Consider the following 19,353-nt stretch of genomic DNA (forward strand, 5'->3'; position numbering starts at 1 on the left):
CTGTCCATCTATATCGAGGGCTTAAGAGCTTTCAAAGTGATACCACCCGAGAGTCATGGCTCTCCTCTTCTCTCCTCACAAGACAGCAATCTCTTGAGATTAAGGAGTTGTTTTTACAAATTTCTTTTTAAACTTTCTTTCTTGTATGTGTGCATGGGGAGGGAGAGGCGTGCACAAGCCTGTGGGTGCCCTGGAGGCTTAGATCCCCTGAGCTGAAGTTACAGCCGAGTCCTGAACTTCCTGAGGTGCACTGGGTGGGAACTGAGCTCATCCTCTGAAGGCATTTGCAGTCTTCACTGCTTGAGTCATTAATTCATCCACTAATCAGATGACTTCATCGAGGCCAGTTTTTATTTTAGTGCTAGAAAATTTGTTTATATTACTCTTAGTAATTTGAGAATCTAGAATTGAAAAATCATTCATGTTTTGATTAAAAGCATGAATTGTATTTTGTCATAAAGCTTGAGGTGGGCTAGAGAGATGGCTCAGTGGTTATGAGCAATGCCCACTCTTCCAGAGGACCTGGGTTCAATTCCCAGCACCTACACACAATCTTTAACTCCAGTTTCAGGATCTGATGTTCTCTTCAGGCTTTCTTGAGCACCAGGCACTGATGCATAGATACACATATGTGCAGACAAAACACCCGCACACCATATTCAGAAAATAAACATTTTTGAGGTAATTATTTTTCTCTGCATATTTGTAATTAATAGACATGTAAATGAAGATTTTCTTTTTCCTGGGGAGGGTTGGTGTTTTGTTTTGTTGTTGTTGTTGTTGTTGTTGTTTTGTCACTGTGTTGCCCAGGATGATCTGGGACTTGGAGCCTTTGGGCTTCTGAGTACTGTGTCACGTAGCATGGATGTTTACTCTGTGAGTGTGTAGGTGTGTTCACCTGTGCACACACACTGACCTGGAGGAGGGTGCTGGGTGTCTCATTGTATATCACTGTCTACTTTATCATTCCCTTTGCATCTGGATTTCCTACTGAATCTGCAGTTTAGCTGATGGCCAGAAAACCCAGCTGTCGTCCTGCCTCCATTTTACAGCACTGGCTTACAGGCAGACGTATGAGGTCATGCCTGGATTCTCACCCTGGTGCTGAGGATATGACTCACATCCTCATGCCTGTACATCAAGTGTGCTTATCTGCTCAGCCATCTTCTCTTTTCTCAGCCTCATGCCTCATGCGTGCTTCTCTCCCCCCCCTCCCTCCCCTTCTTCTCTTCTCTGTGACAGGGTCTCATCATGCAGACTTGACTGGCCTTGAACTTGAAGAGATCTGCCTGCCTCTGCTTCCTGAGTGTGGAATAAAGCATGTGCCACCTGCCAGCATGCCCACGTTGCCTTTTCACACCAACAATATTTTTAAAGTTTTCAAAAGTACATAGTTTTTTAAAAGCATGGGTGTTTTGCCTGCAGGTGTGTATGTGCCCCATCTGTGTGCGTGGTGCCTGGGGTGCAGGAAGAGTATTGCATCCTTGGAGTAGAGTTGGTTGTGAGCCTCTGTGTGGGTGCTGAAAAAAGCCTGGTCTTTTTGTATATCACTGATATACAAATATAACACTGCAAGAGCAATGTGCTCTTTAGTGCTTTGCCTTCTTTATAGCCCCTACTTTAAAGACTTTCTTTGACTCTGAAGTCTTACTCAGTGAGTCTCTGGGTGTAAGAGAAGGTTGGGGCATCTTGAGTCGTGGCTTGTGCTGGTGCCACAGCATGCACTGGGGCACTGGACACTTGATTGTGGAGTCGTAGAACTGCTTGACATCTGGCCAGCGGCACTTGCCTGCTGCAGTCTCTTCCGCTTTAACTCTGGATGGAGCGAGCACAGATATGGTGCTGGGCAACCATGTCTTGGTAGCACTATGTGAAGGTACCAGCAGTGGTCAGGTCCCAATACTCTCTGTACATGCTGTCTGTACCACTGCACGAGTATATGCTGTGCTGACTTCCCAAACACCCGCCCACAGAGCACTGCCTACCCCTAACTAAACCATCTTCTTTAGCTGTGACACAAAGTACCAGAAGTGGGATTCGGTCACATGGCTGGGTACAAAGAAGGGCATCCAGGACAGTGGTGGCATGTGGCACGTCGGGATGGGCAAGCAGCACCCTACCCTGCACCCCAAAGTGTGCCCAAGGCCCTCATGGCAGTCAGTCCTCATAACCCCCACTCATAAAAGGATTTTTGTTTTTGTTTTTGTTTTTGTTTTTCGAGGTTTTCTCTGTGTAGCTCTGGCTGTCCTGGAACTCACTTTGTAGACCAGGCTGGCCTCGAACTTAGAAATCCCCCTGCCTCTGCCTCCTAAGTGCTGGGATTAAAGGCGTGTGCCACCACCGCCTGGCACAAAAGGATTTTTAACAGACTTAATTCTGGTTGTGGGTATGTGCATCTGAGAGTCTCTGGAGCTAGAGGTAGAGGAAGTTATGAGCTGCCTGATGTGGGTGCTGGTGCAGACTCTAGTTCCCTGGGGATCCCTCGATGCTCCCACCACTGAGCCATCTCTCTAGCCCTGCATTATTTCTCGGATATAAAATCATTTCTTCTAAAATACAGCTTTTGACAGAAAGCTTAGAAAGTTGAGTCAGCTATTCAGAGACACACGTTTGCTTCTTTAGTTTTCATGTCTTCAGGATTTATTTTATTTTGTTTTTACTTTTGCTTTTTAGACTGTGGGTGAGAACAACTGAGGATTGAACCCTGGGCCCCTGTAAGTGTTCTAACAGGGAGCTATACCCCCAGGCTTTTAAAAAATTGTTTATTTGTAAATGACTTACTTATGTTGATGTGTATGAGTATGTGCCTGCATATATTAATATGTGTGCACATATGTGTGCCTGGTGCCCGTGAAGTCCAGAAAAGGTTGTCAGATTCCCTCGAACTGGAGTTAGTTGTGAGCTGGTGTGTTGGGTTCTCTGCAAATGCTCTTAACCACAAGTCATTTCTCTAGCCTCTTATTTTTTATTTTGAAACCAATTCTCACTAAACTTCCAAAGCTGGCCTCAAATTCTTAACCTTTCTATTCTGCCTCCAGAGCTAGGATTACAGGCGTACTCGTAATCTTTTTTTTGTTTTAAAGATTTATTTATGTTATTTATGAGTACACTGTCGCTGTCTTCAGACACACCAGAAGAGGGCATCAGATCCCATTACAGATGGTTGGGAGCCACCATGCGGTTGCTGGGAATTGAACTCAGGACCTCTGGAAGAGCAGTCATTGCTCTTAACGGCTGAGCCATCTTTCCAGCTCCACTTGTAATCTTTACATACTAACACACACACATACACAAAGCTACTTCTTATTTATAATAGTTTTTTAATTAAAAACTTTTTTGAGATTTTATGTGTAGTTGTGTTTTGCTTGCTTGTATGTATGAACACCACATGTACGACTAGTTCCTGCAGAGATCAGAGAACATTGGATCCCCTGGAACTGGAGATTAGATCGTCTCAAGCCATCATCTGGATGTTGGGAATGGAAACCTGGTCCTCTGCTAGAGCAACAAGTGCTCTTAACCACTGAGCCATTTCTCTAGGCCCTTTATAATAATTTAAATTTTATTTTGGATTTGTTTTATGTGTATGAGTATTTTGCCAGCATGTATATATTTGCATGTGTGTGCAGTGCCCACGAGGCCAGAAGAAAGCATCGGATACCCCGGAACTGGAGTTAGAGGTGGTTGTGAACACGTGGTGCTGGGAATCAAACCTGGGTCCTCTGGAAGAACAGGCACTGCTCTTAACCACTGAGCCATCTCTCCAGCTTAGTCCCCACACTTTTTATTGATCTGATAAATTTTTCTGAGTGATAAATTTTTGAAATTATCTTTGATAAAGGCCCAACTTTTGTTCTAAAAAAGTGAAAGCCCTTTTTTAAATGTGAGGTGCAAGCTCACTGTCTGTCCAGATGTCCTAAACAGTGTCAAGTTGTTATATACATTTTAAATCCTTTGAGCTCATTTGGTTTATTTTAGAAAGATTTTCTTTTCAATTTTTTTTTCACTTTTGCTGAATATATGTGTGTATACATGTGAGTACCAGTAAAGGGCATCAGGTCCCCTGGAACTGGGGTTACAGGTGCCAGGGTGAGTTCACTCCGAGAGAGCCACAAGAGCACCTGATCTCTGAGCCATTTCCAGCCCCTCTGTTTAACTTATAGTAAGTAGTCCAGCTTGCTCTGCTGACCATGGCTCAGGAGTACTTAATAGGATAAGGTGGGACATTACGTTGGAAGTCAGCCTTGGCTAACTAACTAGACCCTGCCGTCTCAAACAAAGAGCTTTGATAGTTTTTGTAGGTTATATCTAATACTATTTAATTTAGAAATTAACTTTTAGTCACTTGCAAATTATTTCATATAATCATTAATTATGGGTTTGGTTTTTTCCTTTTCCTTTCCTTTCCTTTCCTTTCCTTTCCTTTCCTTTCCTTTCCTTTCCTTTCCTCTCCTCTCCTCTCCTCTCCTCTCCTCTCCTCTCCTCTCCTCTCCTCTCCTCTCCTCTCCTCTCCTCTCCTCTCCTCTCCTCTCCTCTCCTCTCCTCTCCTCTCCTTTTCCTCTCCTCTCCTCTCCTCTCCTCTCCTCTCCTCTCCTCTCCTCTCCTCTCCTCTCCTCTCCTCTCCTCTCCTCTCCTCTCCTCTCCTCTCCCCTCCCCTCCCCTCCCCTCCCCTCCCCTCCCCTCCCCTCCCCTCCCCTCCCCTCCCCTCCCCTCCCCTCCCCTCCCTTTCTTTTCTTTTCTTTTCTTTTCTTTTCTTTTCTTTTCAACTGTTTTCTTAAAAGATAATGGGTGCTGGAGGTCTGGCTCAGCAGTTAAGACTACTTGCTGTTCTTTAGGAGACCCTGAGTTGCCAGCACTCACACAAGGCAGCTCACTACTGTCTAACCCTAGCTCCTGGAGGCTCTGTCTCCTCTGACCTCCCAGAGTTACTCATATATATGCACATACCCACACCATTCACACAAGTGTATATACTTTAAAATAAAATTGTAAAAACAACAGTTACTGAGGGGCTGGTGAGATGGCTCAGCACTTGCTGCCATGCCTGAAAACCTTTGTTCAATACACAGAACCCACATGGTGGGAAGAGAGACCCAACTCCTAATGTAATATGATTTTCTTTTCAAAGTTAATGGAGGAATGATATTGTTTTTAAATATTTGCAGATTTTTAATGTCTGGCTTGATTTTCATATCCATTTTACATTCAGTTATGATTTGCTGTTTTGGTTGCAAATGGAACATAATGCTGATTCATACATGTGCAGGCTAGGAAAGGGAAGAGTGGTTTAACTCTTTTCAGATCACTGAGGAGAGTTTCTTCACTACACCCAAGCTCAAGGGGTAGAAGGTAAATTCCAGATGGAATCTGAAATCATTTCAGTGAACATTTGTCCTTTGTTATGTTAAAATCTCCTGGTTCAGCTAGGACAACATTTAATCCCAGTACTTGGGAAGCTGAGACAGTCAAATCTCTTGTCTGTTTGAGTCCAGGCTAGTCCAGAATGAGTTCCAAGCCAGACAGGAGTATACAGTGAGGCCCTGTCTCAAAAGAAAAGAAAACAAAATAACCCCTGCAAAGTTGTTTTATATAGGTCAAAGTACTATATTGTGCTTTGATGGGTCTTTTACCATCCATGATTTTGTGTGCATGCACTGGCCATTTAAAAAATTCTTGTCTTAGTAAGATCTTTCATATGTTGACAAATCCCTTTGTAGCTATATTCTCTTTCCCTCCCTCCCTCCCTCCCTCCCTCCCTCCCTCCCTCCCTCCCTCCCTCCCTTCCTTCCTTCTTCCCTCCCCCTCTCTCTTTCTCTTCCTCTCTCTCTCTCCTGAGAGTCTTTCTGTGTAGCCTTGGCTGTCCTGAAACTCTCTATATAGTTCAGGCTGGCCTGAGAGTAAGAGATCTACTTACATCTGCTTTCCTTGTACCAGACTGAAAGCATATGCCACCACGCCGGCTAGGTGTTCTTTTAAGTCATCTCTTCTCAGAATCTTTTTGATATTGAGAAGATGGAAGACTAAAAGAGGCAAAGACAGGTTTTCCAGAATTCCAGTATGATTTGAAAGATTAAACTGTATCATTGATAACAAATAATGTTGTTTTCCTTGAAGTAGGACTTCGTTCTTGAGAGATACCTATACCTTCTCACATCTGAGTAACTGCAGAAAGGCACATTGTCTAGTGATTCTGGTGCTCCACCATGCTCCCAGATGACCTTACTCCGTGCTTCCCCAGGGCGGCCTTCACTGTCAGTCGGCACACGTGCCTCATGCTTTTCCTTTGCTTTCTCATTGCACAGCATATTAAAGAGTCAGATGCAAGTAGGAGGTTTAGGAAAATTAGTAATTTTTGCTCATTTGTCAAGGCCATTGCATAAAACTCTCCTTTAAAAAAGGTGCCAGTGTGTAGCAGTGAGGCACCTCATGGCTGGATGTAGTCCTGTGCAGTGTTTGTGTTGAGATTCCAGGAGTTTTATCTGCTACTGCTTTTCTGCCTTAAATGTAAAGAGAAATCACTGTGGTATTGTTAGTGAATCACTGTAGGGGTCACAGGACCCCTAGAACAGTCTCATGTGTATATAGCTAACAGAATGATTTGATCAGTGTTTGCCTCTTAAAAGTTCAAAGAAAAATGTTCTGTTTTGGTGGGAAATGTTTTGTGTTTTTATCCCAATTTGTAAAAATATTAGAGACAAATATATGTGGATTTTTATGTCCTAACATAATTAATATAAGTTTTTACTTACAGGTGCCCGGGAATATCATGTCCAATTTTTTAGCAACCAGCCAGAGAGGGCATGGGTTCATGAGAAACGGGTACGGGAATACAAAGGTCATGAACAGTATGAAGAGTTACTAGCCGAGGCAGCCAAGCAAGCCAGCAATCATTCTGAAAAGCAAAAGGTACTGCAGCCTGCTAATCCTCATGGTTTGTTTGTTTGTTACATTGGAGATGGAGCCCAGGGCTTTTCCCATGGCAGGCAAGCAGTCTGCTGCTGAGCTACACCCCACTGTCCACTGATACATTAAAGCACAGGTATCACTTTAAAGTTTGAGGCCAGCCTGCTGTATATAGCAAGTTCCAGGCCATGCAGAGCTACACAGTGAAGCCCTGCCTCAAAAAAGGAAATAATAAATGCACAGTTGTGTATGTCACGCAACATTGTAGTACTGCCAAGACTGTGGGAAGTGAGGCTATAGCTCACGTGGTTGAGTGCTTGCCGGCAGACATAAAGCCCTGCATTAGATCGTTGCTTCCACACAAACTGCACATCTGATAGAGGCAGGAGGATCAGAGCTTCAGTTTCTGCTCCATAGAGTTTAGGGCTAGCCTGGGATACACAGGATCCTATCTCAAATACAAAGACCAGCTTAATAATCTCTTGTAAATTGATGTGCACAAATCCAGAAGATAGTAATGACACTTACTTTGATAAGGATTGTAAATATTTTTTTCTGTAAATATCTTCCTGTAACTCTTCTTTATTAATAAACTTATTTTTATCAAAGATTTTAAAATACTTGATAAGAGCCAGATGTGTGATATCTGTAATGCCAGCATTTTGGAGGCTAACATAGGAGAGTCCAAAGTTTAAAGTCAACTTAGGCTACACAATGAGAACTATCTTAAAAACTAAGACCAAACCATGTAAAAAAGTTTATCTAGTACTTTCTGTGAAATAAGTGTTGTTTAAAGTATTGATATACTTATTTAATCTTTATAATAATTTAAATAAGGTAATAAGGTATTGTTCTTTTCAACAGATCAAGAAAGTAAGGTACAGAAGGCTTAAGTCACTGGGTTCATCTCAGAGCATGCGTTATAGAACCAGGAAATATTTCTCTCTCTCTCTCTCTCTCTCTCTCTCTCTCTCTCTCTCTCGTTGATTTTTTTAATTTATTGTATTAGTTTGGTTATATTTTATTTGTTATTGGCATATTCATTATACATACTCAGTTGTAGGTTTCATGAAGGTAATTTTTTCAAGTATATCATGCAATTAGTGTAGGTCTCTTATAATTCAGAAATTTCTAATTTCTAATTTTTTTATACTTTCTATATATTGGCTAGGAGTGTCCTGTGCTTTAACCCCAACATATATGAGGCAGGAGCAGGCAAGTCTGGGTGAGTTCAAGTCCAGCGTGGTCTGTAGAACGAGTTTTAGCCACCAACAGCAAACACCAACTAAACTTTACCACAGGATAAAATAAAAAGGAATAGTAATTATTATCACCATCATCTTTATTTATTTATTTTGATAAAACAAAAAAACAGAGTCCAGAAGCATCTGATTCTTTGGAGCTGGAGTGGTAGGCAGCTATGAGCTGCCTGTTCTGAGTACTAGGACTCAAACTCTGGCCTTCTGGAAGAGAAGTACTTGCTTTTTGGGGCAGAGAAGGGGATGCAGGGGGTGTGGTTCAGGCCACCCTTTGTATCCTTGGCTGTCCTGAAACTCACTATATCCTGAAACTACCAAGCTGGCCTCAAACTCACAGAAATCTGCCTGCCTCTGCCTCCTAAGTGCTGGAACTAAAGGCATTTGCCATCATGCGTTGCCTTCAATACATACGCTCAAGGCTGAGCCATCTTTCCATCTGGGTGGAGACATAGAGGATTTTAATTAATTTTATAAGACTTAAATTTAAACACTTAGTCATCAACATTTAGTTTATACTATGCCATCTCATAGTCGGCCTCTTTAAAAATTTTTATTATCACTTTTTGTTGTTTTTCCGAGATGGGGTCTCACTGTGTAGCCCTGCCTGGCCTGGAGCTCACTCTGTAGACCAGGCTGGCCTTGAACTCCTGCAGATCTGCCTTTCTCTGTCTCCTGAGTCTTGCATTAAAGGCGTGTGCCATTCTGCTCAGCACTATTATTGTATTTATTCTGTCTATACATGTATAGCTCACCTGCTACAGTGTGTGTGGAGGTCAGAGGACAACTTAGAGGAGTTGTTTCTCCCCTTCTGTCTTGTGGGTCCCAGGGATGGTTAGTGAGGCGTAGAGGCCAGCACCAGTGCCGAGTGCCTCCCTGGCCCCTGTCTAAACAGTTCTTCTTTACTTTGCTCATCCTTTTATTTAGCTTCTTTCACTTTCATTCAGCGCTTTCTTACCCTCCTGCCAGTGCAGACTCTTCTGCTCAGCCTCTGTGGACAGGCACCCAGGGTTTGCTTACCACCACCTTGTACCGCACACGCACGCACGCACGCACGCACTCGAACACAACACCCCACCCCCACACTGGATGTCCTTTGTTTTGTTGCTCCCTTGGATTTTCTCCTTTCTCGTCACTCTATCCTTGTTGGCATATTGGCATCAACTGGCCACATGTCTCCACAGTACCTGACTACTTAGCTACACATAGAGGAAAGCGGTGACTCTGCAGGAGCGTGTTTAATGTTAGTGTTTATTGGCCCCTAAAAACAAGTCATGTCTGTAGTCTTCCCTCTCTTTCACTAATACTATTCAACAAATGTGATGTGGAACAACTCCTCTTTGGGGTGTTGTTCAGCAGAGTAGTCATCAAAAGAAATGTAAATAAAAGAACAGACCTTCATGCCACTTAATAGAGTAATACTAGTTTATTCATGGCATAGGATCAGCACATTCTATTTATTTGCCTAGAGAATCTAAAAATATTTATGTGTATTTGAAAAAAATTGCAGAGTGCTTGGAAGATACATGTTGATTTTAATGTGCCTATTGGATTAAACATTTCACACAGAGACTCTTATCTTTTTCATAAAGATTCGGAAACCCCGACCTCAGAGAGAACGTGCCCAATGGGACATTGGCATTGCTCATGCAGAGAAAGCATTGAAAATGACTCGGGAGGAAAGAGTAGAGCAGTACACTTTCATCTACATTGATAAGCAGCCAGAAGAGGCTTCGTCCCAAGCAAAGAAGAATGTTACCTCTAAGACGGAAGTCAAGAAACCCCGAAGACCAAGATCTGTGCTGAACAGTCAGCCAGAACAGACCAATGCTGGGGAGGTGGCCTCCTCACAATCAAGTACTGACCTTCGAAGGCAGAGCCAGAGGCGGCATACTAGCTTGGAAGAGGAAGAGCCACCTCCTGTTAAAATCGCCTGGAAAACAGCAGCCGCAAGGAAGTCCTTACCAGCCTCCATCACAATGCACAAAGGGAGCCTAGATTTGCAGAAGTGTAATATGTCTCCAGTTGTGAAAATTGAACAAGTGTTTGCTCTCCAGAATGCAACAGGAGATGGGAAGTTTATTGATCAGTTTGTTTATTCAACGAAGGTACCTCTTGTTCTCTAGGGGTTTGGGGAATGCTACTAAAAACCACTTAAGAATGTGATTTAAATCCCCCTTGGATCCACTGCGTTCGAAGCGTACATTCTCGTTTACTCTGGGCGAAAAGCTCTGTTCTTCCCGTTTCCTTCTTGTGACATCCCCATCTGTGGTAGATTAATCTTGAGCAATGCAGCCAACATCGGGCTTAGCTCCTGAAAGTCATGGAAGAAACTGGGCAGTTTGCCTGTTTCTAATTTGTAGAGTTAGTTTTTCTTTGTTGTAAAGTATGATTTTTATTAAAATTTTTCTTTTATCTGAATTAACCATTGCTATTAAAACAACCTACTGGAATAATTGTGCCTGCTGATTTGTTTGGTTGCACCAGCAGTAGGTTTTTGTTTTGTTTTAATTGTATCTACACAGTTCATTTATCTCAATGTACTTAAGCATTATTTCAGTGTGTAGTCAGTACAGAGGGATTGGTGAGCTTTTCCTCCTTTCTTTCTGTCGTCTAACTCTTTTGAATTCAGTGTATATCCTCCTCCAGCAACCTCTCTAGGGCAGTATATAGCCCAAGCTAGCCTGCATAGTTGAGTTTGACGCCAAGCTTCTGATTCTCTTGCCTGTACCTCCCAAGTGCTGGGATTATAGATTACAGCTGTGCAGCATACACCTGGTGCTCAGGATGCAGCCCAGCACTCCATAGGCAAGCTCTGTACCAACTAAGCTCATGTTTTACGTCTTACTGGAGACCAGCCACGTTTCAGGTCAGCCCCATGTGCTACTGTGCTGGAGTGTGCAGGCTTAGTGAGGATTTCTTGCATATCTGTAAATCTGCGCATGGTGAGTTCTGTTAAAAGGTGTGCTCATCTCTGGGCTTGGTAGTGCATGCCTGTCATCCGAGCACTCAGAAGGCAGAGCCACAAAGAGTTAGGCTAGCCTGAGCTACATAGCAAGACCTTACCTCAGAAAATTTAAAAATCCAGCTAGTCCTGCCTCCTGGCCAGCACTCCTCCTAACAGCTGTACTTAGGCCTTGCTCAGGCCTTCTCTCCGTCCAGCTTGAAGCTGTGAGAAAAGGCCACACATTTAGCTTGGCATTGCTGTGGCAGCAGTTTTGTTAGATTCCTGTTAGCTTGGGATAGCTTGTTGAGTTTTAGAGAAGAAATTCCATTACTGTGTTGGAAAGGGTAATCAGTGGTATAAGTCAGCCACTAAAGCTCCCTCAGTCCACCCTGGGTTTCCATCGCAGGCAGTTAGGTTTTGGCTTGCAGGTGTCAGAATTCTGGATGACACTGGACTATGTACACGCCTTCCAGCCCACTTCATAACTCAGGGTTTGTGATTTTGATTTAATTGTATCACATGTATGTATATATTAAGGAATTATGTTCTTTCTTCACCATTAGCATAGACATATATAGACATTAAAATATTGGTTAAATATAGTGATGCTTCATGTTTAGAATTGGTTTTAGAAATATCAAGAGTCCTGCATCCATTCTTTCTGCCTGTGGGTTTAACTGATCTCCACAGCGCTAGGTTTTCCAGAACAGCTTAAATTTGTTTCCAGCTGATGTCTCTCCATGTTGTCCTTTTGCTTTCTCCCTTCCCTTCTTCCTCTCACTCCCCACTCCCCTCTTTCTCATTTCCTTTCCTTGCCAGATCCCTTAAGGCTGTTGTGAGTTCCACAATACTGGTGTCAGGACCAAACTTAGTCCCCTAGACATCAGCAGGTGCTCTTAGCCACTGAGCCATCTCTAGCCCCAATGTGATTCTTTTGATAGCAGCATTTGCATATTGTTTGAATGCAAATTGCCTTTATTCTTAGAGCTGGTTTTATTTACTTCTGTATGAAAAATATCCTCAACACCCTAAGGCTATTAAAGACAATTCAAGATAAAACTTTTATCTTTCGGGGCCAGAGAGATGGCTCAGCCCTTAAGAACACTTGCTGTTCTTGTATAGATCTGGGTCTGGTTCCCAGCACCTAAATGGTGACTTACAACCTTCTATAACTCCTGCTCCAGAGGATCCCAGGCTACATCCTAGCTGCTGCAGGTACACATAAGTGCAGGCAAACACTCATAAAGTGAAAATCAATAAATCCTAAAGGACAAATTGATCTTTTGAAAAATAAATAACATTTAAAATTACTCTTATTACATTAAAAAATACCTAAATTAAGATCTAAATTAACTGCACTTATTATCTGTCTGTTCATGTTACCTACTTGATCTCAGTTTGTAATATAAATGGCATATCTCTTTTATCTAACGGTATTCTCATCTCAAGACACAGTGACCTTTCTGCCTTTGCAATAAGCAACCAAATGACAATGGTACATATATATAAAAAAAACTGTTCAGACTAGGAATTACCTTTTTTTTTTTGACAGAAAACAGGGTAATGTGAGTTTATTTATTAAGAATATTTGCCAGGCAGTGGTGGCGCACGCCTCTAATCCCACACTTGGGAGGCAGAGGCAGGTGGATTTCTGAGTTCAAGGCCAGCCTGGTCTACAGAGTGAGTTCCAGGACAGCCAGAGCTACACAGAGAAACCCTGTCTCGAAAAACAAACAAACAAAATACTTATCACCTGGACTTAAGGCAAATTTTTATTTTTCTTTCAAGGGATCTCATTAAAATACATTCTGATAACGACTAATCATAATTGACATTACAAGTTTGAGCAAATTACGGTCACGTTAAGCCATCTGTATAAGCTCATGCTGTTATGTGCCTACTAACTTGTCTTTTTATTCTACCTCATTTTAAAGGGTATTGGTAACAAAACAGAAATAAGTGTCAGGGGGCAAGACAGGCTTATAATCTCTTCACCAAGTCAGAGAAGTGAAAAGCCGGCTCAGAGCGCGTCATCTCCGGAGGCAACATCTGGTTCTGCAGGTGGGTGTGACTGAGGGGCGCCTGGCTCCATCCTCAGGGGTTCCTAAGAAAGTTTCATTGTCAAAGGTAAACGAGGGTGAATGAAGGCAGGCCATAATGACATACTGTGTAAGTATTTCACTGTGAGAGTCCTTGCTCTGTATGCTAACTCTAACTCCAGCCCCGGGCGACTGACGCCCTCTTCTGGTGCACATGTGCACAGACGTACATGGAAGCAGCATATTCAGTATTTGGATTTTAAAAGTAATTCTTTTAGAAGGAAACAAAAGAATTAGAGCTAGAGAGTTGTATTCATAGTTCTTTTCCCTAAATACAAGCACTGTCCCATAATTAAGAGTATAGCTGTAAATTCTATGCTGAGCATGGTGGTGTGCATGGAATCCCAGCTAAAAGAAACCAGCAACATCCCAGCTCGAAAAAAGAAAGGAAAAGAAAAGAAAAAAAAAGAAAAAAGAAAAAAGAAAGGCGTGGGGGTGGGGCGTTACAGCTGTGATTTGTAAGCCTGTGAAATCTTTTATATCTTATATTGAAGGACAGCAGCTTCCTCTGCAGCCTCAGGAGACAGTCTCAACCCTCACCGTTTGCTCCTTTATCTAACTCTGTTGGAGACGGAGTTGTTGTTTGGATGTGTGCAGTGTTAGTGGCTCCTCATCCTTAAAAGAGAAACGTCTGAGGGAGGGAGTCGGCAGCAGAGGCGGGGAGGTCTCTGTGAGTTTGACACCTGTCTTGCCTGCATAGCAAGTTCCAGGTCTGCCAGAGATGGACAAAACAGAATGACAGGAAACAGCAACAACAAAAACAGAGAAAGAAAAATGCCTGTATTTAGAAAGGTTGTACCTTTGGAAGACTTTAAGGCTATGTTTGTATCTAAAGTTGGAATTACTTTTACTTATTTATGTGTGTATGTGTGCACTTGCACACGTGCCACAGCATGCATGTAGATCTCAGGGGACTGCTTGTGGGAGACAGTCTCTTATTTATTTATTTATTTATTTATTTATTATTTTCTTTATATACATTTCAAATGCTATCCCGAAAGTTCCCTATACCCTCCCTCCGCCCTGCTCCCCTACCCACTCACTTCCCCTTCTTGGCCCTGGCATTCCTCTGTACTGGGGCATATAAAGTTTGCAATACCCAGGGGCCTCTGTTCCCAGTGATGACCGACTAGGCCATCTTCTGCTACATATGCAGCTAGAGACACGAGCTCTGGGGGTATTGGTTAATTCATAATGTTGTTCCACCTATAGGGTTGCAGATCCCTTCAGCTCCTTGAGTGCTTTCTCTAGCTTCTCCATTGGGGACCCTGTGATCCATCTTATAGATGACTGTGAGCATCCACTTCTGTATTTGCCAGGCACTTGCATAGCCTCATACGAGACAGCTATAACAGGGTCCCTTCAGCAAAATCTTTCTGGCATATACAATAGTGGGAAACAGTTTTTTAACGTGGGTCCTGGGGATCAAACAAGTCAGATGTGGCAGGGAGCACCCGTATTCACTGAGCCATCTTAGCAGATTGAAGCTATTTTTCTTTCTTTTTTTTCTTTCTTTCTTTCTTTTTTCTTTTTCGACACAGGGTTTCTCTGTGTAGCCCTGGCTGTCCTGGAACTCACTTTGTAGACCAGGCTGGCCTCGAACTCAGAAATCTGCCTGCCTCTGCCTCCCAAGTGCTGGGATTAAAGGCGTGCGCCACCGGCAGCTATTTTTCAAAAAGACTTTAATATGTATCTTAGTTTTAATAGATCATGTGCTACGTTGTTATTCATAATAACAGTACTATGTGAATGATAAAATGAATAATTAATATATATTATTAGAAATAGTATTATATGTTATTTTGATTTCTATAGTCAGTAGAAATAGATCTGTAATCAGTTGGAGAGTCTTCCATGAGCATGCCGGTTCCAAGGCCAGTGTATCCTGCTTAGTAAGACCTTGGGCCAAAATAAAAAGCTATAGTGGGGTGCGAGCCATGTGTGTGGTTTCCTGCCTGTTATCCAGCACTCAGAAGACCAAGCAAGAAGATCACTGTCAGCCAAAGTTAGCTTGGGCTATTTCAGGATAGCCTGGGCTGCAGAGTGAGAACCTGTCTCAACCACTCTCCCATCCCCATAGGCTGGTAGAGTGGTTGTCTGGTATGCACACTGGCCTAAGTTCAATATTTAATTGAACGAGAAAATCTTAATTAGCTTGGTCATTTAGAATCTTATCTTATAAATAAGAGTTTATTTTGTTCTTTAAAAGATTTTGAATGCTAAGAAATGATTTTGTAATTTAGGAAGAAAAAACTTGAACCATTTCTGTTCTGCCATATGTTGGCCACATTGAATAGTCCTGGGACCCAGATTAGTGGATTATTTTTCCCCATACTGACCATCTTAGACACCTGCTAAGCAACCTTTTTTGTCTATTTTTGTTTTGAGACAAGGCCTCTCTTCATAGCCCTGGCTGTCCTGGAACTCACTCTGTAGACCAGGCTAGCCCTGAAGGCAAGATACCTCCTACTTCTGCTTGCCTTGTATGGGATTAAAGGTGTACCACTTCGTCTCTTGATTCATTTCTCTCAGTGCCAGACCCTTCAGGTTTAAGCTTGTGTGTGTATGTGTGTGTGTGTGTGTGTGTGTGTGTGTGTGTGTGGTTTCATAGCGTATGGTAGGAAACGCAGTCTGCCTGGACTCCCCTGCCTTTTGCCACCTCCCACTGCTGCTCCAACCAGCATCGGCTCCCACACCCCAGGCACTGCAGAGACTCCAGATAACTCCTGGACTCGCTGTTGGTGGTTGGTTTGTTTCGGTGTTCTTTTGGTTTGGTTTTGGACGGGATTCTTCCAATGTAGGCCAGGCTAGCTCTGGGTAACAGGACTTAGGTGAGCACTTCATTGAAGCTTACCGGGTTGTTTTTAAAGCCAGCACAGGTGTGCAGACAAAGGGCTGTATAGTTTCTATGTCCTTCTTAGGTTTCTGCCCTCCCAGGCCCCTCCTGTTTCCTCATCTGGGAGTTTTCCACGGCCACAGTTGAGAAGGTCTTAGGAGGCTTTGGCACGTACAGACAGTCTATTGGTAATTTAGGTTTCAGCCTCTCTTCCCCAGGAGTTTGTCCTTCTAGTGACCAGCCAGTGCCTAGCAGCCCATTAAGAGTTGTGTCACCAGAGTAAAAGACAGATCTGCTGTCATCCACTTAAAGGCTCTGTGCCAGGAACTAGGTCAGAGACCAAACAACAAATTATGCTTTTATTCATACCACCTAGAGAATTAGAAGGGATTTAGGAGGGAAGGTCAGAGACCATGTATATACTTCTTCCTTTTTCAGAGATGACATTTATTTATTTGTCAGTGTGCTGCATGTGTGCCACTGTGCACAGAGGTCAGAAAAACCTGCAGAAATGGGTTCTGTCCTTCCATGGTGTGGGTCTCTGGGGCAAGTTTCTTTAACCACTGAGCTATGTCACTGGCTCAGTATACTTTTTATTATATTGTAATATTATACTGATCAAAGAATCTTCTGGAAGAGTCAGAGTCTGGAAAGTAGAAATAGAAACAGATCTCGAGTCAGTAGCAATCAGGCAAGTCTGTGACTGAGGAAACTGAAGGTTATTTTTTGAGTTGAATTTAAGTCAAATCTGAATTGTTACAAAAACTATATAACAACCACCATTCTACTTGGGTCAGGCAGGGGTGGCACATGCCTTCAATCCCAGCACTCAGGAGGCAGAGGCAGGCACATCTCTGAATTTGAAGTCTGCCTGGTCTACAGAGCAAGTTTCAGGACAGGACAGCCAGGGGTAGTCAGAAAAACCCTGTCTTAGAGGGAACAAAAGGGAAGAAAGAAAAGGACTTGGACTAGCTATTTAAAAAAACTACGGTGAGGGTTGCAGGACAGGGTGTGGCGTTCACACAGGCTTGGGCACAAGTTGGATGAGGCACAGTGAACAGCATCTTTATCCAGGATGAAGCTGGGCAGGGAAGTGGAACTGAATGAGGGAATAGCGAATGTCGGCAAGTCTGCTGTCTGCAGCATGTCAGACACCATCTAATGCAGTGAAGTTGAAGGTGAGCAAGTGACTCAGGCTTTGCATTGACTTAGGTTTTGCCAAGACGCAGTGTTCGCTTTCTTTGGCTATAACAGCAACAACAAAAATGTTTTGGCCTCAGCTATTCAAATAGGCATATCGGCTTTTATAGTGGCTTTGTTAACTTGTCTTACATTAAGTGGGATAGCCAGATGTTTATTTACACACCTATTCAAGAAGGGAGAAAACAAATTCTTCGTTTGCTACTGGACACTTCTTAAGTGCCGCAACTTTTATTAATGGGTCGTTTTTCCTCTCCTCCCCTCAGCTGCTGAACATCATGTCCTTGTGTAATCTGTTAAGTTTCAAGTTCTGTTGTGAACTTTGCTTTGCTTTCTTTAAGTTGAGTGTTGTTCTTTGAACTTAGGAAATGGCTGTCTGATTATCAGACATACATTATGAGCTCGGTCTCTGAGGTTTGACTAGAACCTGCTTTCAGGGATGGGTGCCAGGGCTTTGAGCTTGCCTTTCGCCTGTTGCCAGTGTGGCTGGCAAGTACGCTTTGTCTTTTTAAATCATTACCTCTCTTCTGTAAAGATAATTCTAGTGGCCCAAGGATTAGAAGAGAAACTCTTTCCCCATAGAAGCCATTGTGCCATCATCTCAACTGAAAGCCAAGAGTCCTTGAGCTTTTTTAAAAACTTAAATACATAAACTGTGTACCACTGACATTTCTATGATTTTGAAGAATGATATTTATATTCATACTAGGTTACTACATTATTTTCCAAATACACACACACACACACACACTCTTAAGAAAATAAGTGCAAAAATTGTTAGTGGTTTTAAATTGTGTTTGTTCATTAAGTAACTTTCAGAATAATTTTTTATTTTTGTTTTTCAAGACAGGGTTTCTCTTTGTAGCCCTGGCAGTCCTGTAACTTGCTCTTTAGACGAGGCTGGCCCCAAACTCAGAGATCCACCTTACTGTCTACCTCTGCCTCCTTAGTGCTGGGTGTAAAGACGCGCACCACCAATGCTGCCACCACCACCTGGCCAGAATAATTTTCAGAAGTCACGTTCCTTCACCCTGTGTAAGCTATATGCTGGGTTGAGATGTGGCTCGGTTGATAGAGTGTCTGCCTAGCATGCACAAAGCCCTGGTTCAATTCCCAGCACCACATAAACTGTTGGCTTGTGCCTGGGAGGTCCAGCACTTGAGAGGTAGAGGCAGGGAGGTCAGGTCTTCCTGATCACCCTTGACTATGACTGTGTGGTGTGTTCAAGGCTACGCAGGGGCAGCTTCTGTGACTACAATTTGCTAACCCCACATGTCCCTCTACACACAAGCAGGTTTTGTTTGCTTGCTTGTTACTACTTCCAAGTTGTTTTCTTTTCTTCTAGGTAGTTCTTGAGTAGTGGTGATTGTATTAGAGCACGGGCTCTGAAATCCTCAGCCAGTCTCATCATGAGGGCAGACTATCTCTTGCTTTAGTAAACATTTTTATCAGCTTAAGAAGAAAGGTTGAGAGTTAAAGATGGTTCCAGAACCTGCCTTGACAGTCTGTAACTAGACTGTGACTCTGGTGCTAGAAGCACGTAAATTATAGCTCTGAATATACTGTTGCCACACTGCCAGATGAGTGAGGTAGCCCTCCTGTATTCCAGCCTTGGAAGGTGGCTCTGGAGACCAGCTGCTCGTTAGCCCTGGGTTTGTTTGATTCTTGATAGTGCCTTCGCCTGTGTCTGTACCAAGGTGTGCACACACACAAATGTGACTGACTGCTTGGACACAAGCGTACCCATACATATATACATGAAAAGAAAAATAGCCAGGGAGATAGTCAGTGGGTAGAGGTACTTGATGACCTGAGTCTGATTCCCAGGACCCACAGGGTAGAAGGAGAGAATCTATCCCCACAGGTTGTCCCCTGGTCACCACACTGGCACTGTGGCCTGAGTACCCATATAAATGCACATGCACAGGTACACAAAATAAGTAAATGTGGACTGCCAAACTACCAATTCTTCCACAACCCAAGTAGTGGGATTTTTCTTTTTTATGGCTTTGAGCTAAGGTGAAGGAAACCATTTCTGTGTAACTCAGAGCTGAAGACATGTGAAGGTTATCTGCATTGTGCATGGGAGACACTTGTCTCTTGACTGTAAAG

General features: G+C 43.0%; 1 protein-coding gene across 4 annotated transcripts in view; it reads left to right on the forward strand.

Annotated features, from left to right (window-relative positions):
- The window catches only part of Nsd3 (nuclear receptor binding SET domain protein 3), a 118,067-nt gene that overhangs the window by 51,389 nt on the left and 47,325 nt on the right, over positions 1–19,353 (forward strand). For all 4 annotated transcript variants that reach the window (NM_001308481.1, NM_001001735.2, NM_001308482.1 and 1 more), the window contains 3 exons: positions 6,752–6,906; positions 9,752–10,267; positions 13,041–13,167. In NM_001308481.1, coding sequence (NP_001295410.1) covers positions 6,752–6,906; positions 9,752–10,267; positions 13,041–13,167 — 798 coding nt within the window. The remainder of the gene's footprint in view (positions 1–6,751; positions 6,907–9,751; positions 10,268–13,040; positions 13,168–19,353) is intronic.

This window comes from Mus musculus, chromosome 8 (assembly GCF_000001635.26).
Source record: "Mus musculus strain C57BL/6J chromosome 8, GRCm38.p6 C57BL/6J".
Classification (NCBI taxonomy): domain Eukaryota; kingdom Metazoa; phylum Chordata; class Mammalia; order Rodentia; family Muridae; genus Mus; species Mus musculus.